We start from the raw sequence: 27736 nt of genomic DNA, 5'->3' as shown, positions 1-27736 counted from the left end.
GCACCCCTCATCCTATCACGTACCCCCCCAAACCTCCCAAGGAGGAGGCCCCGAGAGGGTCCACAGCCCACAGCGGGCTACTGGAGACTGGCGACGTCCATCACAGGCCCCTCACCCCCAGGATGCTAAGACCAGCAGGGACAGAGTTTGTGAGCTCCGTTCCCACGTCTTCATCATTTAACTTTTTTTTTTTCAAGGCCCTAACGTTCTAACTTTTAATATTTTCAGCTCTCATTTCTCGTAAAACAACAATATCAGTATTTCTGTAAAGACACATGGCCCATTAATGTATCTTTATGATGTGTGTGGGATCTGTGGCACATGGGCCATGGCTTTCTGACATCACACTCTGGGCCGCAAGGCACCATTACAACATCCTGGTCCACAGGGCCCCCACCCCCCACCCCCGACAACCACCCTCCTCCTGAGCACTGCAGGAAGATGCAGTTTTATTATCTGTGAGGTGCCAGTGGACAGCCCAGCCCAGGGCTGGGGTCACTCTCATCACAGACACCACCTCACCCCTGCCTCCTTTCCTAAAACCCCAGATCAAGCCACCCTGACTGGGTGTGACTTCCAGTCTCCACTACGTGTGCTCATAAATTCCCGCAGCTCCAGGAAGCCAGGGCCACTCTGCTCAGACATGCAGTGCCCGAGAGCACAGCCACTGTGGTCGCTGTTTATATCTGGGGACAAGGAAGCAGAAAAACAAGTTTTAAGCTTCCTGGAGTCAGGCGAAGAGGCCAAGAACTGCTGGCTGGGCTCCGGGCGGCCATCATAGCCCTAGTGACCAGGATGCCATGTTCAGGGGTGAAACCACCTTCGCCGACAGCCCTGCTCCCTAAGCCTATGCGTCATCTGGCTGCAAGGCTGAGGGGTCAGTGCCCTCCTCAGCCACTGACCTCCAAAATGGCAACTAACAAAGAACCCTCAAGACTGCACGTTTGAGAGGACTTGCCTGGTGGTCCAGTGGTTAAGAATCTGGCTTGCAACAAAGGGGACGCAGGTTTGATCTCCAGTCTGGGGACTAAGATCTCAGATGCCCCCGGGCAACTAAGCCTGAGTGTCGCAGCTACTGAGCCCATGCACCACAACTAGAGGTAGAGGGAAGACCGAGCACTGCAAGAGAAAGATCCCACATGCCGCAACTGAGGCCCGAAACAGCCATACATACACATATAAATTCTGTCTAAAAAAAGGGTGCACATTTGCAAGGACTCAGCAGGCCCAGCACCACCAGGGCCTCCCACTTGGGCGTTGTCTCATCAAATCCACCAGGAGACAGACACCTCGGACACCCCTGTTGTCCCCAAAATGAAGCTGAGGTAGGTGACAATCCAAGGCACACCAGGTTTAGCCCCAAGCCCCTCTGCACTCCTCAGAGCCCCTACCCCAAGGCCAAAAAGGCTGTTTCAGAAGGGTGTGGAAGATTCAGTGAAATCCCAACCAAGATCCTAGCAAGTTGCTCCGTGGATACCAACAAACGGATCCTAAAGTTCACGTGGAGAGGAGGCAAAAGACCCAGAATGACCCACACAACGTTGAAGGAGCAGGGACTTCCCTGGTGGTCCAGTTGTTAAGACTCCCAATGCAGGGGCTGGGGTCGGATACCTGGTCAGGGACCTAAGACCCCACATGCTACCACTAAGATTTGTACACCGCATTGACAAGGGATGGCCCTGCAAGCTGCAGCTGAGACCTGACACAACCAAATAAATAAATAAATATTTAAAACGTTTGAAAGAGAAAAACAAAGCTGGAGGAGTAGTTACCCAGCTTCAGGACTTACTAAAATGCTAAAATAATGAAGACGGAGTGGTTCGGGGAAAGAACAAACAGATCAATGGAGCAAAACAGAGAGCCCAGAAATAGACCCCCATAAATACAGTCAACTGATCTTGGACAAAGGAGCAAAGCAACACAACAGAATAAAGACAGTCTCTTCAACAAATGGTGCTGGAACCACTGGACACCCCTCCACCAGCAAAAGATGAATCTAGAGCAGAACTTACACCCATCACAGGAATGAACTCAAGCGCATCACAGACCTAAATGTAAAGTGCAAACTAAGAAACTCCTAGAAAATAACACAGGAAAAAAACCTAAATGATTTGGGAGAATGGCATTGAAACATGTATAATATCATGTAAGAATCGAATTGCCAGTCTATGTCTGATGCAGGATATGGCACGCTTGGGGCTGATGCGTGGGGATGACCCAGAGAGATGTTGTGGGGAGGGGGGTGGGAGGGGGGTTCATGTTCGGGAACGCACGCATGTACACCTGTGGTGGATTCATGTCAATCTATGCCAAAACCAATACAGAATTGTAAAGTAAAAAATTAAAAATAAATAAATAAATTAAAAAAAAAAAAAACCCTAAATGACTTGGGCAAGGTGATGCTTTTTCAGATATAGCACCAAAGGCACAGTCCATAAAAGAGAAAACTGATAGGCTGAACTGCATCAAAACTGCAAACATCTGTTCTACAAAAGACAATATTGGGGCTTCCCTGGTGGCTCAGTGGTAAACAGTCTGCCTGACAATGGAAGAGACACAGGTTCAGTCCCTGATATGCAAGATCCTTCGTGCCGTGGGACAACTAAGCCCGTGCACCACAACTACTGAGCTTGTGCTCTAGAACCTGGGGGCTGCAGCTGCTGAAACCCAAGAGACTGGAGCCTGTGCTCCGCAACAAGAGAAGCCACTGCAACGAAGACTAGCCTCATCTCTCTGCAACTAGAGAGTAACCCCCACTTGCCACAACTAGAGCAAAGTCCTCACAGCAACAAAGACCTAGCCCGGCCAAAAATAAATAAAATAGAAAATTCAAAATACATATATATTTTAAAAGATTCAAGAGAGGACTTCCCGGTGGTCTCACGGTTAAGATTCTGCCTTCTCTTGCTGGGGGTACGGGTTCAATCCCTGGTCGGTGAATCAGGATCCCACGTGCCTTGAGGCCAAACCACCCCCCGAAAAAAAACACCCCATAAACAATATTGTAACAATTTCAGTAAAGACTTTAGAAAAAAGGTCCACATCAAATCAAAATCTTTTTTTAAAAAATGCCTGTAGCTATACTGCTGCTACTGCTAAGTCACTTCAGTCGTGTCCGACTCTATGTGACCCCATAGACAGCAGCCCACCAGGCTCCCTCGTCCCTGGGATTCTCCAGGCAAGAACACTGGAGTGGGTTGCCATTTCCTTCTCCAATGTATGAAAGTAAAAAGTGAAAGTGAAGTCGCTCAGTCATGTCCGACCCTTAGTGACCCCATGGACTGCAGCCCACCAGGCTCCTCCATCCATGGGATTTTCTAGGCAAGAGTACTGGAGTGGGGTGCCATTGCATTCTCCGCCTGTAGCTATACCCTAATACAAAATAAAAAGTTCAAAAAAAAAAAAAAGATGGATACAAACAGCAGTCCTCAAAATGCACACACAGTATGAGCCCATAGGGTATTTTGGGAATGACAGATTATTCTAGAAACGGAGAACAGGTCAGTGGCTGCCAGGGTTTAGGGACAGGGGCCCCAGGGGCGGTGTTCATAGGACAAGCGGAAAAAAGGTCACAGTAGGTACTGGGAATGCAGTCTCAGCATTGGTGGTATATCTGGGAAACTACAGAGGAGATGAGACTGTGTAGAACTTCACACACACACTAGGGCAGTTAATGATCTGCAATTCAATGAAGACTTTAAAAATGGTCCACATTAAAAAAAAATCTTTAAAAAAATTTTAAAATTAAAGAAAACTAAAAAAAATCAAAACCCAGAAATGTACATTATGTCTCTTGATTGCTAAGCTTTTAGTGCCACCTTACATTTTCATACTCTTTCCTCACCCAGATTCAGCCCTGGTAGGGACTCTGGCCACACGGACAGCCCTCTTCTCCTGGCCCTTGCTCTCCACCAGCCCCCTGTCCAGACTTTACAGGCCAACCTGGGTCCTTCACCTGGTCTCCTGCACGGCTCAGCTCAGGACTGGCACAGCCCTCTGGCCTGGAACAAGCCAGGGTGGATCCTACCCTGAGACTCCACTTCTCATCTTTCTGCAAGAATCAGTTGCCTCCAGCACTCTGTCACAGGCAAAAAACAAAACAAACCCCAGAAATGGAAGTGACATGATGGGACTTCCCTGGGGGTCCAGAGGTTAAGACTCTGCCTTCCAATGCAGAGGGCACAGGTTAGATCCCTGGTCAGAGAATGAAGGTCTCACTTGCCATGGGGAGGAGGAAAAAAAATTTTTTTTAAGAAATGGAAGCAACAGGAAAGTCTACAGGTAGAAATGGCTAAATTCAGTGAGGTCACTCATGTGGAGGAATGCCCTGAAGCTGTCGGGACGGAATGAAGACTAGCCTGATCCTACAAACCATCTAAGAGCTTGCTAAAACAAGAGTCTCTGGTCTCACCTCCAGTCTGCTGACTCCCAATCTCCATACCAGCCTGAACATCATCCATCCATCCATCTATTAATATCATCCATCCATTCATCATCCATCCATCTGTTAATATCATCCATCCATCCATCCATCCCTCCCTATCCACCAATCCACCTATGTACCTGTCAGTCAATCTACCTCTCTCCAGCTATTTGATTACCATCTGTCACTCTTGACCTGCATTTCATGACTACAATAGACACATACACAATTGTTTTCAGTAAGAACCTCAGAAGACTCCAACATCAGGATGTGCAAAACATGCTGTGCTAAAGACTGTGTGTGGTTCTCACCAACTGCTCAATTAAATCACCTCATTGTTAAAATTCTGAATCCTTTGGCAGCTCCCCAAAAGTCAAAGAGAAAGTCATCATACGACCCAGCACTTCCACTCCTAGGTATTTACCCAGGAGATCTGAAAACAGGTGATCGGCAAAACATGTGTCCATGAATGTTCATAGCAGCATTATTCCCTGTAGCTAACAGGTGGGGGGAAAAACAAAAGTCCACCAACAGGTAAATGGATAAACAAAACATCTGTTCATACAATGGAATATCATTCAGCCCTGAAAAGGAGTACTGCCACCTACTACAACATGGGTGAACCTGGGAAATACTCTGCTCAGTGAAAAAGTGAGACAGCAAAGACCATATGGTGTGATTCAATTATATGAACTGTCCAGAACAGGCAGATCCATAGAGGCAGAAAGCAGCTTAGTTGTTGTCAGGGGCTGTGGGGAGTCATGGCTAACAGGTATGGGGCTTGCTCTGGGGATGATGAAATGTTCTGGAGTCAGTGGTGTTGATTGCACAAACCTGGGATTGTACTAAATGTTCGCTTTTAAGATGATTAAATGCACAGGTAGGTGGTTATACACAGAAAGATCTGGGGGAAATGCAGTCAGCCTTAGCAGAGGTTACCCTGGGGAGGGGACGAGAGGTGACAATAAAAAGAGACTTTGGCCTTATTTGTGGTGGTTTACTGCTTTGCAAGGTGGGTCGTCCTTACAGGTCCTGCGTTATCAAAAGGAATCTTCCAAATAGGGTGCCTGGTCTTGAGGCCACTCAGAGGGAGGGTTGGGGGGTGCCACACCCTCTCTCTTCCCTAAGAAATCCCAGGCCCCCTCCACCCTTCCAACTGCCCAGGACAAGCCCACTGCCAGTTGCCCCCTCCCCCAGCCAGGTCATCAGGAGTCTGTCTTCAGTGAGGGTGGGAACAGCAGTTCCAGACATCATAGGAGCTCCTCCCCACCCCTACCCCCCCGCTTTGCAGGGCCATATTAATAGGTGACCCATTTATCTGGGGGCCAGTGCCCCCCACCCCCCTCCCACCCCATCCATCAATCCAGTAACACAAACAGCAGGCAGAACAGGCCCAGCTTTTAAAGGTACATTTGCAAAAGCCTTTGATGCCTTATCTCCAACCCCTCCCAGTGCAGGGATAAAAGCCCAGGAGAGCACCTCACCGGGCCAGAGTTTTGCCTCCAGCTGTCCAGGGAGGCAGGGCTGGGGGCCTGGAGCCCTGCTTCTGCAGCCCCATTCCCCTGGTATCAGAGGAAGGCCGCCTGGTGCAGAGGACCTCCAGGTTGGGCTCTGGGACCTGTCCCGACTCCCTGCTCTCCTGCCCAGCCAGCTCCAGCCTTGAACTGAAGTGGAAGACTGAGGGCCCTGGAGCAGCCCCTGAGCTCTGATACAAGGCCACAGTCTCCTGGACAACATGCCCTCTGAGAGATGGGTGCCCACCTGGTTAGGTCACCCCATCCCCAGCTCCTGGCTCCCTGGGGCATCAACTCTGAATGAATGCATGCGTGATGCCAAGACACCATCTCACCACCTGCCAAGTGGGCATCCTCGTCTCTGGGGTACAGTCGAGTACACTGATGCTCAAAGAGTGCTCCCGAGCACCTGATTCTGACAGCCAGAGTCTCCTAAGCAGCAGAGACCTGTTTGCATCAGGGCCGCAACCATGTGTGCACCCAGACCTTAGGACTGAGCCCTGTAGAGGCTCGAATGAACATATGAGTGAAGGAGTCTGTGGCTCACTGGAAGCAGAGGGTATCTGCCACCCCCTAGACCCTCCTTTGGATGCCCCTTCCTTAGGCCAAGAGGCACCTTCCCCTGCCCTCGCCCTCCACCCATGACCTCAGAGGTAGAGAAGCTTTGCATGGTGCTCCTGGAAGTTGCTGGCCTGCCCAGTGGTGCCTGTACCTGAACCCTGGCCAGCTGCAGCTCTCCTGATGGTCCCTCAGTCCCAACACACTGAGAGGGGTGTCCCAGACCTCACAGGGCATTTTCCTGTACTTTCATATCCACTGAGCTGGTCCAGGTTTCCCAGGCAGGTCCTTGGTGATGGCCAGTCAGATGAACAGGGAAACTGAGGTTTGAACCAGTTCCCCCAGGGGATCAGGGGCAGTTGAGCTCAAGATCCAGGGCTTGATCCGCCCAACAGAGTAAGGGAGACTCCAGGCTGGGGACGAGGACCTGTCCCTGAGCTCCCAGGCCCTGCTTTGACATCATGGGCTCTGCTCACTCCAGGTGTACTCTCTAGCCACGTGGCTTCTCCCTCCTGCTCTCACCCAACGTCACCCTCTGACCTCTCAGTGGATGCCACCTGCTCTGCAATCCCTCTAAAGGCCCCCTCAGTCAGTTAAGTCACAAACTCACATCTGACTCTGCAACCCCATGGACTGCAGCACACCAGTCTTCCCTGTTTATCACGAACACCCAAAGCTTGCTCAAACTCATGTCCATACAATTGGTGATGCCATCCAACCATCTCATCCTCTGTCATCCCCTTCTCCTGCCTTCAATCTTTTCCAGCATCAGGGTTTTTTCCAATGAGTCAGTTCTTAGTATCAGGTGGCCAAAGTATTGGAGCTTCAGCTTTAGCATCAGTCCTTCCAATGAATATTCAGGACTGATTTCCTTTAGGATTGACTGGTTGGATCTCCTTGCAGTCCAAGGGACTCTCAAGAGTCTTCTCCAACACCACAGTTCAAAAACATCAGTTCTTCAGCACTCAGCTTTCTTTACAGCCCAACTCTCACATCCATACATTACTACTGGAAAAACCATAGATGGACCTTTGTCAGCAAAGTAATGTCTCTGATTTTTAATATGCTGTCTAGGTTGGTCATAGCCTTTCTTCCAAGGAGCAAGTGTCTTTTCATTTCATGGCTGCAGTCACCATCTGCAGTGATTTTGGAGCCCCCAAAATAGTTTGTCACTGTTTCCATTGTTCCCCCATCTATTTGCCAGGAAGTGATGGGACCATGATCTTAGTTTTTTGAACACTGAGTTTTAAGGCAGTTTTTCACTCTCCTCTTTCACTTTCATCAAGAGGCTCTTTAGTTCCTCTTCGCTTTCTGCCGTAAGGGTGATGTCATCTGCAAATCTGGGGTTATTGATATTTCTCCCGGCAATCTTGATTCCAGCTTGTGCTTCATCCAGCCCAGCATTTCGCATGATGTAATCTGCATATAAATTAAATAAGCAGGATGACAATATATAGCCTTGATCTACTCCTTTCCCAATTTGGAACCAGTCTGTTGTTCCACATCCAGTTCTAACTTGCTTCCTGACCTGCATACAGGTTTCTCAGGAGGCAGGTAAGGTGGTCTGGTATTCCCATCTCTTTAAGAATGTTCCACAGTTTATTGTGATCCACACAATCAAAGGCTTTGGGGTAGTCTATAAAGCAGAAGTAGATGTTTTTCTGGAATTCTCTTGCTTTTTCTATGATCCAGTGGATGTTGGGAATTTGACCTCTTGTTCCTCTGCCTTTCCTAAATCCAGCTTGAACATCTGGAAGTTCTTGGTTCACATACTGCTGAAGTCTAGCTTGGAGAATTTTGAGCATTACTCTGCTAGCATATGAGATGAGTACAATTGTGCAGTAATTTTAGCATTCTTTGGCATTACCCTTATTTGGGATTGGAATGAAAACTGACTTTTTCCAGTCCTGTGGCCACTGCTGAGTTTTCCAAATTTGCTAGCATATTGAATGCAGCACTTTCATAGCATCATCTTTTAGGATTTGAAATAGCTCAACTGGAATTCTATCACCTCCACTAGCTTTGTTAGTAGTGATGCTTCATAAGGCCCACTTGACTTTGCATTCCAGGATGTCTGGCTCTAGGTGAGTGATCACACCAGATTGTAGTTATCTGGGTCATTAAGATCTTTTTTGTATAGTTCTTTGGTGTATTCTTGTCACCTCTTCTTAATATCTTCTGCTTCATTAAGTCCATACAGTTTCTGTCCTTTATTGTGCCCGTCTTTGCATGAAATGTTCCCTTGGTTGCTCTCATTTTCTTGAAGAGATCTTGAAGATATCTCGAGTCTTTCCCTTTCTATTGTTTTCCTCTATTTCTTTGCGTTGATCACTTAGAAAGGCTTTCTTATCTTTCTTTGCTATTCTTTGGAACTCTGCATTCAGATGGATATATCTTTCCTTTTCTCCTTTGCCCCCTCATTTCAGTTCAGTTCAGTTCAGTCGCTCAGTCGTGTCCAACTCTTTGCGACCTCATGAACCACAGCACGCCAGGCCTCCATGTCCATCTCCAACTCCTGGAATCCACCCAAACCCATGTCCATTGAGTCGGTGATGCCATCCAACCATCTCATCCTCTGTCATCCCCTTCTCCTCCTACCCTCAGTCTTTCCAAGCATCAGGGTCTTTTCCAATGAGTCAGCTCTTCACATGAGGTGGCCAAAGTATTGGAGTTTCAGCTTCAACATCAGTCCTACCAATGAACACCCAGGACTGATCTCCTTTAGGATAGACTGGTTGGATCTCCTTGCTGTCCAGGGGACTCTCAAGAATCTTCTCCAACACCACAGTTCAAAAGCATCAGTTCTTCGGTGCTCAGCTTCTTTATAGTCCAATTCTCACATCCATACAGGACCACTGGAAAAACCATAGCCTTGACTAGACGGACCTTTGCCCTCTCACCCTGTCACAAACCATCCTTCACTTCCTGTTCCCCACAGCTCCAGCACCTGCTCACGTGACTGGGGTGATGGGATGTCACCAGGGCCCGCACGCAGCAGACTCTGCAAGCAGCGGCCTCCCTCGGTACTACCCGTCCTCCAGTGGTGCTCTGTGACCCTCCAGGGTGGGCCCTAGGCTGCGTGTCTCCTGCTCCTCTGCGCCTGCCTGGTCCCACCGCTCCCACCGATGTGGCACGATTAACACAGGAACAAATGTCTTATGATCAGTGTCCACATGTGTCTGGGACAAAGAGAGGGAGCCTGAATAAAGCTGTGGCCCCCTGTCACCCCTGGCCCCAGGATTACTGGTCTCTGCACATGTGGCAGCAAGCTCAGCCGTTGTCACCTGGGAGCAGCCGGCTGATGTGGCCCCTAGCCTGGCTGGACAGTGGAGTCTTATTCTCTTCGGGAATGGGGGTGGGGAGGTACAGGGCCGGGAGAACAGCATGCCTGCGTATCCTAGAGAGCATTTCAGGTTTCTCAAAATCAACTTCATTCTTATTAAACTAAACATGCTCTGACTATCCATACCATCTAGCAATCATGCTCCTTCTATTTACCCAAAGAAGTTGAAAGCTGTGTCCACACCAAAACCTGCATGTGGTTGTTTACAGCAGCCATATTCATAACTGCCTCAGGCTGGATGCAATCAAGATGCCCTTCAGCAGGTGATGGACAGACAAACTGTGATGCACGCAGATGGCGGGGTATTGAATAATATTCAATTGAATGGCATGAGAAAGAAATGAGCTATCAAGCCATGGAAAGACGTGGAGGAATGTATAAGTGAGTGTTATGAAGTGAAAGAAGGCAATCTGAGAAGGCTGCAGACTGTGTGATTCCAGCTCTGTGACACTCTGGGAAAGGCAGAACTATGGAGGCAGTGAAAAGATCAGGGGTGGCCGGGGGGTGGGAGGAGGGAGGGATGAATAGGTGGAGCACAGAGGATTTTTAGGGCAGTGAAAGTACTCTGTATGATGCTGTAATGGTAGATACATGTCATGATACGTTTGTCCAAACCCAAAGAATGTACAACACAATAGTCAGCCCTGATGTGAACTGTGGACCCTGAGTGGTGATGACGTGTCAATGCAGTTTCATCAGTTGTAACAAATGCACCATCTGGTGGGAGGTTTGGATAACGGGGGTGGAGCGGTGGGGGCAGCACAAGAGGCACATGGGGAATCTCTGTGCTTCCTTCTCATTTTGTTGTGAGCCTAAAATTACTCTAGTGTATTAATTTAAAAAAAAACTTTATTGGGGTATAATTTGCATAAAACAAAATTCACACTTTTAAAGTGTAAGTTGATGGGTTTTGCCAAACAGGCACTCCCCTGTAATACCAATCACCACAATGCTGTATAGAACATGCTGTCACCCTAGGAAGTTTCTGCCACCCTTTGTTCACCTGATCCTGGACCCTGGCAGCCTCCCACTGCCTCTGGCTGTTCCCTCTCTGCACACTCTCATCTTGGAGTCTGCTGGCGTCCCCTCCTGAGCTGCCCTCCCCCAGCGGGATGCCTGACATTCACTGCATCGCTGGGGTGTCAGAGGTCTTCTCCTCCCAAAGAGGTGTGGATGGCTTGTGGATGGTTCATCCACGCACCCGTCGATGCACGGTGCATTGCTAGAGACATGGAGACAGTGCTGCAGGCACCTCGGATCCCTGGGTTGTGGGATGGCTCTGAATTTCCCTTTATGGGGAACTAGAGCTTTTGTTCAACTACTAACATGGTCCAGGTGGAGCCCATGCCCAATCCACTGACAAGCACAGTGAGCACCTCCTGGGGCAGACCCCGGTCCAGCTGCCATCATGAAGCCAGTTTTCACAAGGCCATGGCTCAGAGAGGTGGGGTGATTGGCCCAAGGTGAATCAGCTCTCAAGGGGCAGAGTTGGGGTTCAAAACTGGCTGAGGTGGAGGGAGGGGGGCAGGGCTCAATTAGGCTGACCCTGGCTGCTTTGAGGGTCAACCCTGCCCCTGCCTCTGTCCTCCCCGTGAGGACACCCAGACCCAGGCACACAAAGCCAAAGCCACACAGCCCACCCTCACATCTACAACCCGAACCTTGAACATAGCACACCACGTACACAACAAGAGCACACCAAACACGTGAATAGACAAGCTGAGGGCTGAGCACACACACGCACACAGTCCCCACAGGCCAGGCTGCGCCACGCTCACCATGCCCACCCCCTTGTGCAGGGCACATGCCAAGGGCCCCACAGCATGCAGACACCTCCCCCACAGGCCCAGCCAGGAGGCATCTGCAAAGCTCCCGGCAGGCTAGAGCCTGGGGGTGCCCAACAGACCCCTGCTCCCCTGAGAGCCTGGGGTGGGGGTGGGGGGCAGCCGGAAGGGGCCTCACCAGGGAGCAGGAAGTGCCTCCTGGGACCTCACCAGGGCAGCTGGCCTGGAGCCCGGGTCCTCCCCCATGGAGCCCAGAGCACTCCCTGGGGTTCCCTCAGGTACCCCAGGGGAGGGCTCCTGTGCAGAGTTGGGAATAGGAATTTGGGTGTAGCTTAAGGGGGATCAGGGTGAGGGAGCACAGGGTGGGGGCTTGTGGAGGAAGCAGGGGGGAGCCGAGGGGGAAGAGTAGTGGGTGGCAGCTGCAGCCCTCGGGCCAGCTCTTCTCTGCATGAGTGCAGCCACAGTGTCGCGAGCGGAGGACAAACACGGAAAACCGCAATGCCCGGCTCCTCCTGTGCCCATGGTGGTGGCCCCTGGCCCAGCCCCACAGGGCATCCCAGGCTGCCCTAAGACCCTAGATGCCCACCCGCCTAGGCCACCTGCCTGTTCTCTTCTGGGGGGTAGAGGAGCCAGTGACAGGCAGGGGCCCCAACCCAGCAGGGCCACTGCCAACCCCACACCTAGACTCCATCTCCAGAGCTCCAGTAGAGGCAGGCCCGTGGTCATCATCCCCAATTTACAGACAAGGAAACTGAGGCAGGACAGCTCAGCTCACGGGAGCCAGGGGAGAGGCTCGCTGCTCTCCTCCACCCCGAGGTGACAATGCTCCTTCCTCCCCCGCCTCCCCCACAATCTGCCCCTGCCCTGCCCCTCACGTCCACTTCCAGGCCCTGGATTCTCCTTGCAAACTGCCCGGCTCCAGCCAGAGGCCCAGGCCATGCAGAGATCATGGAGAAACAATCCTCTCTCTGTGAGGGTCAGACCCGACCCGTTCTGCCACTTTCTGTGCGATGGCAGAACCCGTTGGGCGGCTTTGGGCCGGCTCTGCCTCCTCTCTGCTCCTGGCCGGGGGAATCGAAAACCTGTCAAGCGGGTTTGGCCAAAATTATGTCTTGTTCCCAAGCAAGTTCATAGTGCGGGTTTCCATCTCTCAGGCAGGAGCGTCCCAGAGCAGAGTGGAGGTCCCTGGAGGTCGATGCGGACACAGGGCCATGTGAGTACCTGGGGGCCTCCAGAGCCCCAGTGGCTTCAGTAGTTGGGGGCAGGGGAAGGGGCACAAGATCTGGGGTCACTGTGGGGTGCTAGCTACCAGGCGGAGACCCAGCCCCTGCTCATGGGGGCTGGAGGAAGGGCCAGGGTGGGGTGGTGGCCGCAGCCCCTGCTCTGGGGTACACGGTCCAGGGGACTGAGTGGGAGCACAGGCCGCAGCGAGCTTGCTGGGCAGACAGGCTGGGGGAGCCAAGGCTTGGAAGGCTGCGGTTGGCACTGCTGTGTCGGGAAGTCCCTGGGTCTTCTGGGGACACTGGGAACAGGCTGGGGGCCTGGCACTTCATCCTGGTCCGGCCTCACCGCCCGGATCCTCAGACAGGCTGCAGCTGGGGAATGAGGGGTGGAGCGTGGTGCAGCCAGCCACGGCTCCCTGCCGGGCACGGTAGGACATCAGCTGCCCTCAGTTCGGTGTCCCCTGGGGAACAGTGACAAAAGGCTCCCAGGCCTCGGCCCTGCTCAGCCTCCCCCACCAGGCCTCAGGAAGGCGGCGGAGAAGTCGCAGTGGCCCTGGGCCGGCCCATCCTTGAGGAATCAAGTTGCAGGGCCCACTGTTACTTGAGCCACCAGCGACACCTCGGCCTTGCTGAGCGAGTGCACACCTGCCTTGTGCCTCTGTGCGTGTGTGCACACGCACATGTGGTACTCGAGTGTGTGCGCACACGTGCAAGCAGCTTTCCTCCGTCCTGCGCAGTGCCACGTGCACAGTGGGGGGAGTGCACGCATGTGCACACGTTTCTCTGTTGTGCAGTAGTTGTCGGGATGTTGTTAGGATACTGTTGTGTCTGCACGTGAGGGCATCACATATGTATGCTCATGTGTCATGGGTCTACGTGTCTGGTGATGCTAGAAACCAACCAGGCAGTGGCACCTCTCAGGACCTGCCCTCTGAGCTGGCCCAGGAGGTTGCAGGAGGCTGCCCTGGCCATATCCCTTGCGAGCTGGTGACTGTGGAGTAGTGCCACCTCTCAGGGCCATAGATCCTTCATCTGCACAGTGAGGGCTGTCATGGCCACTCCACAGGCAACGTGAGCCCAGGGACTGACTACATGAGACGTTCCTGCCGGACGTCTGGATGTGGAGGCTGGCAGGCTGGCCCCTGACCACCTGCAGTCAATGGGCACTGGATGCCTGCCACATGGAGGAGACCCGGCAGCCCAAGGTGGTGCAGACTCCTGTCTCCAGGAGCTGGGCCAGGACACTGCCGTCATTCTGTGGCCCAGAACACTGAGACACAGTGGGAGAGAGACTCAGCTAAGGTGACCGGAGAAGGGGCTTCTCCCTCACCACGTGGGGCGTAGGGAGCCACCACCGGAGCCTCTGACCTGCTTCACACCTGTCCCTGAATCTGTAGAATGGGACAGTGAGTGCCAGAAGGCAGGGCGAGCTCCAATCACACCCGTGGGCTGAGCCAGGGCACACAGCAGGTGCTCCACGAAGACCCATGTGGGGACATGGAAAGGGCTTGGACGGTGTACCCAGCCTCGTGAGGCCCCTGGTTGCGGGCAGGCGGAGCGTGCCTGGGTCACTCTGGGACATGGTAGGGGACCTGCAGTAGGCGCCGCACAGCGCATAGAGCCCTGGCCCGGGACTCGGCTGAGCGGATGCCTGGGGAACAAGGGCACTGCTATGGTTATTGCTGCACCATTGTCACCGTGTTACTCGCAGGAGGGTGGAGGGGTCAACGGCAGAGAAGGCACAGAACTGGGGGCCTGGGGCTCCTGGGCCTGAGGGCATGCTGGAGAAGAGGCCCCAACAAGAGAAAGTGGCCAGGGCCCTGCTGGCTGGCCCAGGAGCCGGGCAAGAACCTCACCACCAAGGCTTTGCAGCTCAGCGGACAACACCCGGACCAGGGCCACAGCTGGGGCTCTGGTGGCCTTCTCTGTACATGGCGGCAGGGGCATTTCCCTGAGACACGGCCACGAAGACCCAGTGGTCCCTGAGTGTCCACGCAGGGCACGAGTGTGTATCATCAATGCTGGCATCTGAGACTCTGCTCTGAACTCAGGGGCGTTCTTCTCCTCCTGTAGAGGGCCTTGGTGGCACTTGAACTTGGGCTCCTGTAAGGAGCCCTGCTGGACCCCTGGGGCTGCCTGCCGGAGGCGCTGCATGTGGTGGATGCAGGTCTCCATCTGCAGCTAGCTGAGTGCCTGCCGGGCCCTGCGCTGAGTACACACATCACCCGGAAGGCATCGTCTGGACACACGTACTTGGTGGGACACACCCACAACCACCTGAGGTGGCAGCAGCATGGTTACCTCAGATGAGGGACTCAGGCTCTGGGGACACACTAGTCCCGTCCACAGAGGCTCCAGGCAGGCCAGGGCACACTGTGCAGGCTGACCTTGCCCAGATGAGTGGCAGGTGCACAGGGTCACCGGTGTGCCTGACCCCTGCCCTGCCCTGCAACCTGCAGCTTCTGGGGCTCCACCCAGCAGAGACCTTCCAGCCTGGGCGTCCAGAGCAGGAGTAGGAGTGACCCTGGGCCCTTGAGGAGCAGCTCTCAGCTCTCTGCCTCCAGCACCACCACCCCCCGCCCCCGTAGTGGGCAACTCAGGCCACCCTCTCCAGTGCCCAGAGCCCCCAGGCCCAGAGGCAGCAGCCAAGACCCCATGCGATAACCTGCTCCCTCCTCCTGACATCACTGTAGCCCCCACCCCAGGCCTGGGAGCAGCCTCCCTGCCTCTCCCCTCAGTGGCTCTCAGCATACCTGGCAAACACCAGGGAGGCCCCCAGGGAGGGCTGGCCCACCGTCCTCTGGCCGAGACCACGTGCACCTTTTAAAAGTAATTTCATTTATATTCATTTACTTGTTTCCGTCTGCACTGGGTCTTTGTTGCTGCATAGGCTTTTCTCTAGTTTTGGCAAATGGGGATACTCTCTAGTTGTGATGCACGAGCTTTTCATTGCAATGGCTTCTCTTGTTGAGGAGCACAGGCTGTAGGCAGGCGGGCTTCAGCAGTTGCGGCTCCCAGGCTCTAGAGCACAGACTCAGTAGTGTGGCTTAGTTGCTCCACGGCATGTGGGATCTTCCTGGACCAGGGCTCGAACTTGTGTCTCCTGCACTGGCAGGCGGATTCTTATGCACTGAGCTACCAGGGAAGCCCCGACATGCACTTTTACAGCCGAGGTTCTTCCTACCCACAACCACCAAATTTCTGTCAGCTGGGGACCCACCTCCTCATCCACCCGCTGCTTCCTTGGACCCGCCCCGGCCCCCTGCACTCTGAGGGTGGGGGCTGGGTCAAGGGCTGCCCCAGGAGACTGACTGTCCTCTTCTCCTTGGCCAAACACTCTCTGTCACCTGCCGGCCCAGGGGAGTCATACCATCCCCATGGCACTGTCACCAGTGGCTGGACAGTCCTGGTCATCCCTGGGAGATGTGGGGCTCCTAGCAGAATACACCCTCCAGCTGTGCTGGCCCTGCCCGGCCCCGTGTCTTGTCCATGCTGCCCCCTGCCCATCAGAGACCCCAGAGGGGCAGCCAGGTGGGGCCTTTGGGCGGTTTGGAATAGAGAGGAGCCTGGGATACCCAGACAGAGGAGGGTGTCTGGGCCTTTACCCACCTGGCTCCACACCACAGTGCTGTCATTAGGAACAATGTTGGCCTTTCACTCAGACCTGCGCCCATCCGCAGAGCCTCTCCTGGGCCTAGGGCACTGCAGGTTCCCAGGGGCGGCTCCTTCATGGGCGTTGGCCCAGCCCACGGCCCATGGTAGACGCTGATGGGGAAGAACGGCCTGTCAGGCAGGTCTGGGTGGAATTTCAGGCACAGTGGCTTGGCCCTCCCCAGCTGGCCCACCTCCCCCTGCAGGGAGCCTGAGCCGAGGAGAGCTCCTCCCAAAGTCCCGTCTCCCACCATCAGATGAAGATGGGAGAGCCAGCAGAGCAGGGCCACCTGGAGCGCATCCCTGGTCCACAGCGGGCAAGGACACATCCTCAGCCCCAGGGAGAAGTCAAGCCCCGACTCCCGCTTCCCACTGGGTAGCCAGGGAGCATGACTTGATGTCTTTGGGCCTCAGCTTCCCTATCTGGAAAGTGGGCTCCTTGCAGTGTGGTCAGGGTTAGATGGGCTCAGGAAGTGAGGTCGGATTACCATGTACACCCTACAGCCCTGGTCTCCCCGACCCTCTGCAATTCAGCAGCTTGTTCCCTAACCTGCCAGGACATTCCTCTGGCTCCCAGCCTCAAGGAAGGGGACCCCACCAAGCTCCTCTCATTCCCAGAGCCCTCACCCACCCAACACACAGCCAGTAAGCAGGGACCACCCCCTCTTCCCTGGCCATCTCTTGGGAGTGTCCCAGAGGCCAGGCAGGTCTAAAACGAGTTTGGAGAGCCCCACTTTCCTGTCACTCCGTCCGTCTAGCACATCCCTGCCTGTGGGCTCTGGTGGCCACCGTGAGACACAGGACCGTTCTCTGTCCTCTTGCTGGGCCTGGGGCTGGAGGACCCAGCTGAGAGCCACCTCCCTGTCAAGCCCCCTTAGAAAGCTCCAGAACAGTGCTTGCCGCAGCCTGGCTTCTCTTGGGGGCATAGGGCCTGCCCCCTCAGTTGGTGATCCCATTGCCAGGGCGCCCACCACCCAGCTTCGGAGAGCCCAGAGCAGCTGTGCCTCTTCTACACTTCCTGTGCAGGAATCCCGCAGTGCGCTGGCTTCCCCAGTCTGGCGCCTGCTCTGCAGTGTCTCGGAACCAAACAGTAACAGCGCCGGATTGTCATCTCTCCTGCCACCGCTGGACACTACCAGCAGGCACTGGAGGGTTTCTAGTTTGGGGACTGCTGATGCAAACACTCCGGTCTCTGAAATGCAAGTGAGACCACACACCTCCTTCAGTGAGGAGCTGGGGGAGGGAGCTGCGTGTGGCCTCGGGCAAGGCCAAAGGGGTCTTTGGGCAGAGGTTTCCAGGGTTTGTGAAGAGGCCCTCCTATGGGAGGTGGAGCACTGAGCCAGTTGGTGGTGGCCTGGGCCGAGGCAGGCTCTGTGAAGGAGGGAAAGTGAGGTTCTGGGCATGTACAGACACAAACCCAAGGGAACCCAGGGCTCCTTGGGCTGAGGACAAGGAGGGACCAGAGGGGCTGCCTCCCCCTGGCCTGGAGGTGATGATGGCACGGGTCTGGGCTGGTGGCATCACTGCTGACCTGGCTATGAGCTGTGGGTCTGACTCCCACTGGGTGACAGGTAGTGCCACAGAGCAATGGTGGCCTGTGGTATCCACCACCGGAGGTGTGCCACCAGGACTGAGGGGCTCTCACCCGGAGGAGGGTGGTGCCTGGCATCACAGTGAGGAACCTGCCGCTGGGCTGAGCCCCGGGCTCACTCCCAGCTCCAAGCTGGACCCTGTGGGACCCCAAGGCATACTCACCAGGCCCGCTGGATGGGGCCCGTGGCCACTACCAGAGGGAAGAAAGGACTGCTCAGAGGGGCCAGAGCTTACGGCAGTCATACAACGGGCAAGGTTACCCAGCTCCCAGCTTGGATTCTCAATCCCACAAACTTTCAAGTTTTAGCAAATGCTTCGTAGAGGTGAAACACAGGCAGGAAAAAGGGCCCAGGCCATGAGGGGTGGCTAGGTGGACTTCTGCCAGTGCACGGCCACCAGTTCCTACAGAGAAAATAGCCAGCCAACCCCCGAACTCCCCACCTTGCCCCCACGGGGCCATCCATGCCACTGCAGGCACCTGGACCCTCCTGAGAGAGCTTTCCCATTGGCTGAACACACCCTGGCTTACTGACCTGCCAGCTGTCGGCCAGCTTGGGCATCTCCAGTCTGGGGCTTCATCACAGGTCGTGTGCACCCTCATGGCCCTAGCACCAAGTGGGAACTGGTCCCCTCAGGCCATCTGGTTGCTGTGAAGACTGGATTAGGGAGTTGAGATGAAGTGAGAATGTCCCATCCCTACAGGATGGACATACATGCCCCCCTCAGGCATGGACATGACCTAGCGGGTGGTCACAGGACAGGACTCCCACACCTACCTCCTGCACCCTGCAGCCCACAGATCCCTCCTGAGCCAATGTGACTGTCCCTTGGTTTCCTGCTCCACAGGCTGGAAACAGAGGGGCAGTAGAGGCCAAGGGGCCATCCCCACACCTGGAGCACAGAGGACCCAGGGCCGGGGCCACGGGAGCCATGGAGAGTTTCACAGAGTCACTAAACAGACTGAAGGAAGTCCACGAGAATGAGGTCATGGGTGAGTACCTTGGGGAGGACAAACTCTCAACCGGACAGCAGTTTAAGGGCCAAGGTCAGGCCAGGGGACTCCCACATGTTGCCTCCAATTCTTGCCAAAACCAGGACCATGCCTTGCAGGACCAGAAAAGGAGTCCTGACCCAGAGCCCAGACCTGGATCGTGGCCAGGCAACCAGCCTTAGACCAACACCCAAGTGCAGCCCTGGAGGGGTGGCCCCCAAACGGTCAGTTCACATCAGAGCAGGAATAAAAGACCAGCCTGGCCACAGAGAGCTGAGACACTATAGCCAAGACCAGTCCCTTGCCCAAGGTGGGGGCCTCCATGTCCCCAGAAGGGAGGTCACCTACTTTCTTTGTAGGAATGGAGCCCAAGGCTCCAGAGGCTTGTCTGGAACATTCCGGGTGCTGAGCTAAAATCCCTCTGCCCCTTCCAGAACTCCAGGCTAAGCTCTGCCCTGGTATGCATGTCTGTCCAATTTCCCCACCAGCAACAGGACTGCAGCTACCTGCTCCGTTCACTCCCCCAGTGCCTGGACCAGACCCTCCCTTGACCTTTCTGAGAGTGCTCACCTCCCCTCCCACATCAAAGGCCCAGAGGCCCAGAGGGGCGGGGACTGCTTGGGCTAGCCTAGGACCCAAGCCAGACCATGATGGGGAAGGGAGGAGGGGCTCTGCTGGGGTCTCCATTGGGGGCCCATTGGCAGCACCCAAAAAGCATCCCTCCCGGGCCTTAGTTGGGTAATTGGTGACTTCCAGCATCTGGGACCCATCCCCAGCTGACACCAAAGCCAGAGACAAGGGAGGGGAGAGGCTGGGCCCAGACCAGGGTCCCAAGGAGCCAGGAGACGGACCAGAAGCTGGCAATAGGTGCAGACTGGGAGCCCTCCAAGGGGGTGACCTCGGAGTCAGTGCAGGGACCCAGGCAGGTGGCGGGTGTCTGGAGAGGGCTCTGCCAGACAACCAGGGACAGGAAATGCCCCGGCTCCAGGGAGAGGCGGCAGCCCAGCTGGGCCTGACCTCTGCTCCTTTCCTCACTCCTCAGGCCTGCAGAACAAGCTTCTGGAACTGAACTCAGAGAGGTGCCGGTGAGTGAGGACAGGCTTGGCCCAGGAGACTGGAAGGGCAATGACTCCCCAGGGTTCATCTCCCCTCTTCCCCTGCAGCCCCAGGGCCCTGGCACTGCCACTAGCAGTGATGCAGGAGAAAGTGAAACTCAGCATAGCGGGTAGGAGGAGTCTGGTCCAAGGTCATGCCTCAAGGAACTGGAGGAAGCAGGCCTGGAAAGTCCAAGCCCACCAGAGTGAACAAGGACCCTCCAAAGGGATGGGCAAGGAACATCCATGCAGGGCACCTCCGGGACGGATAGCTATCAACAGGGGGGCTCCACGTGAGTCCTGGAGACCGACAGGCAGACTCCCAGGTCCCCACTTCACAGAACGCTGCCAGGTGGCACATGGACGAGATAGAGTCCTCAAGGCTGTACTCGCTCACGCTTGGGCGAGCTGGCATTGCCCTTGAGAGGCCCCAAGTCTCAAGGAAGTCCTAGGCTGGTGGCCAGGGAGAGGCTGGTGGGGAGCAGAGAGCTCTCTGGGTAGAGCAGACCCCCCCACTTCAGATCGTCCCCCACAGGGATGCCCAGAGGGTGGAGGAGCTCTGTGCCAAGAACCACCAGCTCAGGGAGCAGCAGAAGGCACTGAAGGAGAACCTGCGGGCGCTGGAGAACAGGTGGGGGCACCTCACAGCCCACTCATGATGGGGGCAAGGGTGGAGGAAGACCAGAGCGTTCTGTGGAGAATGAGTTGGGGATGCCCTGGAGTCAACTCAGCCACTGCAGGGCTTCTCAGAGCCTTAAGTAAACTGCACTTTTCAAGGTTCCTTCCCAAACTCAACAGCATGTGGTGTGCTTAGCCCACGGGGTGGGCAACGCGGTGGGGAAAGGCAGGGCAGGTCCTGGGAGTGGGGCGGGGGGCGCGGCATCCCGGTCCCTCCCTCTCAGAGCAGCCTCTCGCTGTCCCTCCTTGCCCCGCAGGCTGCGGGCTGGGCTGTGTGACCGCTGCATGGTCACCCAGGAGCTGGCCAGAAAGAAGCAGCAAGAGTTCGAGAGCTCCCTCCTCCAGAACCTGCAGCACGTCTTCCTCCTCAGTGAGCGCCCTTCCTCCTGCACCCCGTCCTCCTGTGGGGGCCAGTGACCCCCACCTCCTCAGCTCAATGAGGGGTCTTGGGAAAAGGGGAGGAGGTGATCCAGGGCTGCACTGTCAGGAGGGATACCCACACCCCAACTCACAGACAGACGGTGCAAAGCCCCCCGCTGGACCTCACAGGCCAACTGCTGCTCAGTCACCGGGCCAGGGCATCCCTTCTCAGGATAAGGAGGGTCCCGCAGACACCTGGGTTCCATGAGTCCTGCTGATGAGCACAAGCCACTTTCCTTTGGCTTGGGGGTCCATCGAGGCTAGGGAGCGCCATCCCTTTTCACAGCCTCCAGGCTGGTGCTGCTCACTCAACATCCACCCACCCACTCAGGCAGCAAGCATCTATGGGGCACCTGCTGTATGCCAGGCCCCGAGCCAAGTGCTGGAGCCTCAGGTGGGCCAGGACAGGGGGACTCCCAGGGCTGTGAGGACCCCACTCGCCCTCCCCCTCCCCAGTCCTTCCTAACCAGTGCCTTCTGCAGCCACTGAGCTGACGCGGCTGCAGGAGGAAAATGACACCTTGAAGGAGGAAGTGAAGCGGCTTCAGGGCCCAGGGTGAGTGGGGGGAGCCCCAGGCACTTGTGCAGGGGGAGGGGTTCCACAGGCCAGCATCCTGGGACAGATAGCAACCTCCCCTGGTCTGCACAAGACCCCCCAGAAATGGACCTGGGCTGCAGCATCCATGGCAGCTCTGGCGTTTGGGCCACCCCCAGACATAGGTGTGAGCCCACAATGATGTCTTTCCTGGTCACCTGGGTCTCCCGCACAGGTGGCTTGGCCCCCAGGAGGGCGCCCTGGGCTTTCTGATCGTCTCTGGGATGCTGCCCCCTCACTTGCCTCATATTTGCCTCCCACTGGGGACAGGCCCAAGCCCCAGCTCAGGGAGGGCGTCTCGGAGCCCCCATCACCCCTGCTGCTCCCCTCCCTGGGTGCCCAGAAGGCCGTCACTGAGAAACCACTGGGAGGCCACGAGGAGACAGAGGATGGCCATGCAGGTGCAGGTCCATGGGAGGGGGGGTGTGGGGCAGGGGGGCTGAGCAGCCTGGGACCAGGGAGCCCTCGGGCCGGGGGCTGAGCTGACCCCTCTCAGCAACCGTCCTGCTCTCTGTTCCTCCTCCCACAGAAAGGCCAGGGGTGTACGGGACATCTCCAATGGCCAAAATCTCCCCAAGTCCCAATCTTCCTGAGGCACGGACCCCGGAAATGGTGAGGGTGAGGGACCCCGAACCCCTGAACCCACTCCTCCCTCTTCCCGGGCAGCCCAAGGAGGAGGCCAGAACTGCCTGCTGTATGTCATGCACATGGCAACATGCCTATCCTCGCGCCAAGCAGAGAGAGAGTCCTGAGCTCCACGGGACAAGGGTGGAAGCGAGGCTCAGAGTGGGTGGGAGACCTGCCAGAGGTCACACAGAGAAAAGGACAGAAGGTAGCAGCCAAGCCCACCCAGGCTGACCTGCCCACCCTGTGCAGAACCCCCAGCGCATCTCCAACCAGCTGCATGGGACCATCGCCGTGGTGCGGCCTGGGTCTCGGGCCTGCTCCGCTGACCAGGGCTCCACCAATGGGACGCCCCCACTGCCGCCCACCAGGCACAGCTCACCCAGCCCATCTGGCAAGCACAGCCTCCCTCTGGACAGGTGAGCGCCCGCCCTCTGCCACTGCCAGGAGCTGCCTCAGCTGGGTACCCAGTCTCCTCCCCTGGTCCCAGCTTTAAGGCAGAGGCCAACAGAAGGGCGTCCCTCCCTTTTTCCGTTCAGGAGACTGTTCTCCCTGGCTTGGCTTTCCCCTGCCTGCAGCATAGTTCCCACACTGACATCTGAACGGCCAGGGCGGGGTGGGGGTTCGTGGACAGAGGAGACAGGGACTGGGCAACCCCTTTCATCGTGGTCCGAGGAGAGTGGGGGTGGGGTTGTAGGCAGGGTGCTCCAGGGGACTGGGTAGGCAGCTGACGCCCAGAAGGGGGAGAGGCCTTAGTGGCCAGGTCCCTCCTCTGACCCCCAGGCCCCAGCTCAACTCTGAAACCAGGCACCTGATCCCCAGGGGCCCGGGCACTCCCCTCCCCACTGCCCACCGAGTCACGTGGGCACCCATCTCATCCTCAGGGCCCCTAGTTCTCCCTGTGAAGTGGGGCTGACCATGCCCCACAATCACAGGCTTCTCCTTCCCCACAGCATCCTGCAGGCCTCTCGGCCCTCTGCCAAGACCTGCGAGTCCCTGAAGCACTCCCTCCAGTCCGACCGCCTCTGCCTCCTGAACCGCCACCTAACACTACACCTTGGCAGCCCCCCGGCCCCTGCCACAGCCCCCAGCCGCCCCCAATCCCAGGGCCTCAAGGCTGGGGAGGCAGAGGCCTGGGAGGAGCCCTCAGGCCTGCTGGGCCTGCCGGGCGCCCTGGTAGGCGTGCGGAACCCACGGCTGGAAGACGCACTGCACATGCTCCTGGCCCAGCAGCTGCGGGCACAGGGCAGGGTGGGCAGTGCCCGGCTGAGGGGCCCTTGGGGGCCCAGAGGGACACCGCCCTCCCCATCAGCCGACTCAGACTCTGAGGGTCCTGAGGGCGAGGCGGCCAGGGCAGCCCTGCCCAGAGAGAGGCACTCACAGCCTGGAGGCCCGGGCAGCCCCCAGGGGAAGGAGGGCACGGCCACACAGGACTATGTCCCAGACAAGCCCCTGGACCTCTCAGAGAGGGGTCGGTGCCGGGCCAGCGCTCCCAAGCCTGCCAACCAGCCGGGGTCACTCAGCCCTCGACGGGTCCCCACGCCCAGCCCTGAGCCACCCCAGGGAGTGGGACCACCTGCCCAGTGTGGAGCCCAGAGACTCAGCAATGGCACCCAGGAAGCCAGAGAGCCAGAGGCAGAAGAGCATCTATCTTCCCCGGTGAGGGACCAAGCCCCGTTCCTGGGCTCTGTGTGTCCCACCCAGAGCACCTGGGCCCCAGGCTGCCCTCTCTTCTCTGCTCCACCAGCCAGTTGCTGAGGGAAAGCCTGCTGCCCAGGTCACAAGCCACGGGGAGCCAGCTGGCCCTCCAGCCCCGCCCTGTCCATGGCCTCCACAGGCTGTGCCTGAGGCCGGGTGGGGGTGGGGGAGGGGGAGGGAAATTGCCTTACATGAGCTCAAGTCTCTTCCTTCTTTCCCATCAGGACGCCCCCTACTTTGCCCCAGGGCCCCACCTCAGCCTGCCCTCTGCAAGTGGGCCAGGAGAGGAGGACAGAGGGAGGCCTAAACCTCCCCCCTACCCACCAAGGCCTGGTGGAGATGGCCACCCAGGTGAGGATGCGAACACGGGAAGTGTTCCACGGTGGAAGTGGAACGACACTGAGCAGGGAGGGCCTGACCCAACAAACTCTGGTCTCAGATTTGGTTCCCTACCTCCAGACCCAGAGTGGAGCAAGGGCCCCAGGGAGGGCACGTTTCTGACCACAGGAAGTGAATGGAGAGCATCCTAGCACCTGGGGCTTCAGGGCAGGTGATGAGTTCCCTGTCACCCAGTAACCAAGCCAGGGGCACCCCAGTGGGCGGGGTCATTGCAGGAGTGCGGGGACTTTGGGCTTGGACTCCCCCCCCCAGGGCAGGTTACTCGGGCTCTCTGTGCCTCAGTTTCCCCAGCTTCAAAGGTGTTGCCACTGGTCCCAGCCTGGCAGGTTAGGGGCCTAGGCTTCTACTAGATGTCCAGGCCACCATCCTGGCCTGACCCACACCCTGCATCCTGCAGAGCTCAGCAAAGTCCAAGGGCAACAGCCGGAGTCGGATGAGCTGGACGAGCCAGACACCTCGGACAGTGAGGTCAGTGCAGCCGCACACTGGGGTGGGGTGGTGGCACCCTGGCTGCCCCAGGCTTGGGGGGGCGGTCCTCACCATGACCACATCCCCACCCTTCAGATGGGCCTGAGCACCAGGGCGGAGTCCACACAGAGCTCGCCAGGGGAAGGACCCGGGTGTGTCTGCGACAAGGAGTGTGGACGGGGCCCACAGAAGAGGAAGCGGGCCTCCGACCCCTGGAGCAAAGGTAGGTCCCCGGGTGGGGGCGGGGCAGTTGCAGCACTGATGCCCCCAGCCTTTCTGGCTACTCAGAGCTGTTCCCAGAGCAGTCTTGTAAGAGGACCTGGGTCAGGCCTGGGCAGACCCTGAGTCCATTTCCTCTTCGCTGGGCTGGCCCCTTCACCCCAAGCCTGTCTCCCTCTGGAAAGGAGGCGATATCATGGCTGATATGAGACAGCAGTGGGACACACAGTCGTGTCATCTTCAGGGGAGAAGGGGCATCCTGGGCCACGAACAGCCCCAGGCCTGGTGGTCCTAGACCCCTCCCCTCTCACAGCCCCACCTGGGAGGGGGCAAGCTCGCCTGGACCACCTTGTCCACTTTTAAGGAGACCCAGCAGAGGCTGCTGCCCCCTGGCGTGGGTGTGTTTGCTCCAGATGGGGGGCTGGGGACTGCTCTCCCGTTTGCCAAGGGTGGTGCCTGTGGGCTCCCCCTCCACCCAGGCCGAGGGTATAAGGACAGCTCCCACTTCCTGCTCCGGCCACAGTGGCAGCTCGGGCCGGGTCTCCAGGCGCCCAAGAGAGCCTTTGAATGACTGAGCTGATACTGCACGCTGCCTGGTGTTTATCCAGGCAGGTTCATGTCTCAGGCTGGGCCGTGGCTGCCACAATGCACCATTGTTGCCAGGAAGGTGACTGCAGCCTGTGTTTGTCAGGCAAGCGCTGGAGGAGGCCAGCATGCTGGTGTGACCTCACAGCACAGCCAGCTGGGCATTTTTGGAAGCCTTCCTGGGAGGCACGGTACACAGGGGTGCACCACATCTACCCCCACCTTCCACATGGAGTCAAGCCAGCCCCTTGCCCGCCCACCCAGACCAAGGCAGGGGCTCCCTAGATGGCACGCATACCCTCAGCACCTCACGGGCGATAAGTGAGAATAGCGCCCTTGTGTCGTGTGCCCATAGAGAGAGAGGCTTAAGGAGCGTTCAGTCGTTACTGCCTTTGGGCCTCGTGGGCCTGCCAGGGGATTAGCCATCACTGTCTCACAGATGCGAAAGGCGGGGCTCGGGGTGGGGTAACTTGCCCAGGGTCACAGAGGTGCTACACAGGGTCAGGATGCCAACCTGATCCATCTGACCCAGAACCAGAGCTGGTTCCGCATCAGAGGCATACCTGAAGCCCAGCATCGTGCAAGTCTCACCTGCAAGGGTGCCAGGAACCATATGTCCCTTCTCTGTGACCCCAGAGGCAGTGCCCGGCTGACGGGCCCTTGGGGGCCCAGAGGGACGCCACTCTTCCCATCAGCCAACTCAGAGTCCGAGGGTCCTGAGGGCGAGGCGGCCAGGGCAGCCCTGCCCAGAGAGAGGCACTCACAGCCTGGAGGCCCGGGCAGCCCTCAGGGGAAGGAGGGCACGGCCACACAGGACTATGTCCCAGACAAGCCCCTGGACCTCTCAGAGAGGGGTCGGTGCCGGGCCAGCGCTCCCAAGCCTGCCAACCAGTCGGGGGCCCATGGAAGCACCTGCCAACATCCCAGGTGTTCTGAGAACATTTCCTTGTAAGCTCAGCTTATCCAGATGCCCCAGACCCTCTGCAAGGTCACAGGGGAGGCCCCAGGGCCGGGCGGATTCCAGGGTCACACATCTTCTACCAAATTCCCAAGGTTTCCCTCCGATCAGGCTACCCTGTCCAGCATCCGCTGCCATCAGGAACAGGTCGACTGCCAGTGTGGGCTCCTGTGTTCCCAGAAACTGCCCGTGAGGCCCTGGGGAAAAGCCCAGTGTCCCCGTAAGAGAGGACATGCAAGGTTACTACCGTGCCTCCCAGCTTAACTTTGGTCCACTTCCCACAGCCTCCAAGAAGCCGACCTGAGGAAGGAGGAACCAGGGGGCCAGGAGTGCCTCACCCAGCGCCAGCACCTGGGAAAAGACCAGGGCATCCCAGCCTGTCCAGTCATGCACCCCACCCGATTGACTGCCCTCAGCCAGGACAACCCCCACTACCAGCCAAGCAGACAGTCCCGGGAGCGGGGTAGTGGACTGGGTCCTGCCACATCCACGGGGGTGTGAAGGCCAAGATGATTGGTCTTTTGAACCCCTCCATCTTGGAATCGATCTTACCCACCACTCTCACCCCAGCATCTGCTCCCTTGTGGGGAGCAGGGTCCTGGGAGACCGGGATGGCTCAAGCTCCAGCCGAGCCCCTCCCCCAGCTCTGCTGTGCACGGGCAGGCCCTCCTGGGCAGTGCCCCTCCTCCCATCAACCCAGACTCCACTAGTACCCTGGACCCAGGGGCTGCATGCCTCGCTACCCATTCCAGACGGGGTGTCGAGCTCCAAGCAGTGGTCTCGGGCGCCCCCTTGCGGGGTCCCACAAGTGTGCTGCCCCGTGAGGGCTAAGAAGGCCAGCAGGCGGCAGTGCAGCGCCTCTGCAGAGAGGGGGTCCCAGGGCATGGGGAGAATAAAGTGTAAGGAAGGATGGCGTGTG

General features: G+C 57.1%; 1 protein-coding gene across 2 annotated transcripts; it reads left to right on the top strand.

Moving 5' to 3' along the window:
• Nucleotides 1-12674: 12674 nt before the first annotated feature.
• Nucleotides 12675-27727, top strand: RBBP8NL (RBBP8 N-terminal like). 2 transcript variants are annotated; one of them, XM_040247671.1, is made up of 14 exons: nucleotides 12675-12835; nucleotides 18936-19080; nucleotides 20123-20165; nucleotides 20710-20805; nucleotides 21110-21222; nucleotides 21755-21827; nucleotides 22137-22267; nucleotides 22396-22478; nucleotides 22743-22909; nucleotides 23444-24149; nucleotides 24413-24539; nucleotides 24985-25055; nucleotides 25152-25278; nucleotides 27102-27727. In XM_040247671.1, the coding sequence occupies exons 1-14, from the start codon at nucleotides 12818-12820 to the stop codon at nucleotides 27119-27121; spliced, it is 1920 nt and encodes a 639-aa protein (XP_040103605.1). In that variant the 5' UTR covers nucleotides 12675-12817; the 3' UTR covers nucleotides 27122-27727. The 2 variants fall into 2 exon arrangements, with proteins under 2 accessions (XP_040103605.1, XP_040103606.1); XM_040247672.1 differs by lacking the exons at nucleotides 12675-12835; nucleotides 20123-20165 and having other exon boundaries at nucleotides 19001-19080.
• The last annotated feature ends 9 nt before the right edge of the window (nucleotides 27728-27736 follow it).

This window comes from Oryx dammah, unplaced genomic scaffold, assembly GCF_014754425.2.
Source record: "Oryx dammah isolate SB20612 unplaced genomic scaffold, SCBI_Odam_1.1 HiC_scaffold_10, whole genome shotgun sequence".
NCBI classification, from domain to species: Eukaryota; Metazoa; Chordata; class Mammalia; order Artiodactyla; family Bovidae; genus Oryx; species Oryx dammah.
The sequence above is the reverse complement of the archived record's forward strand: the minus strand, read 5'-3'. Positions and strand labels throughout refer to the sequence as shown.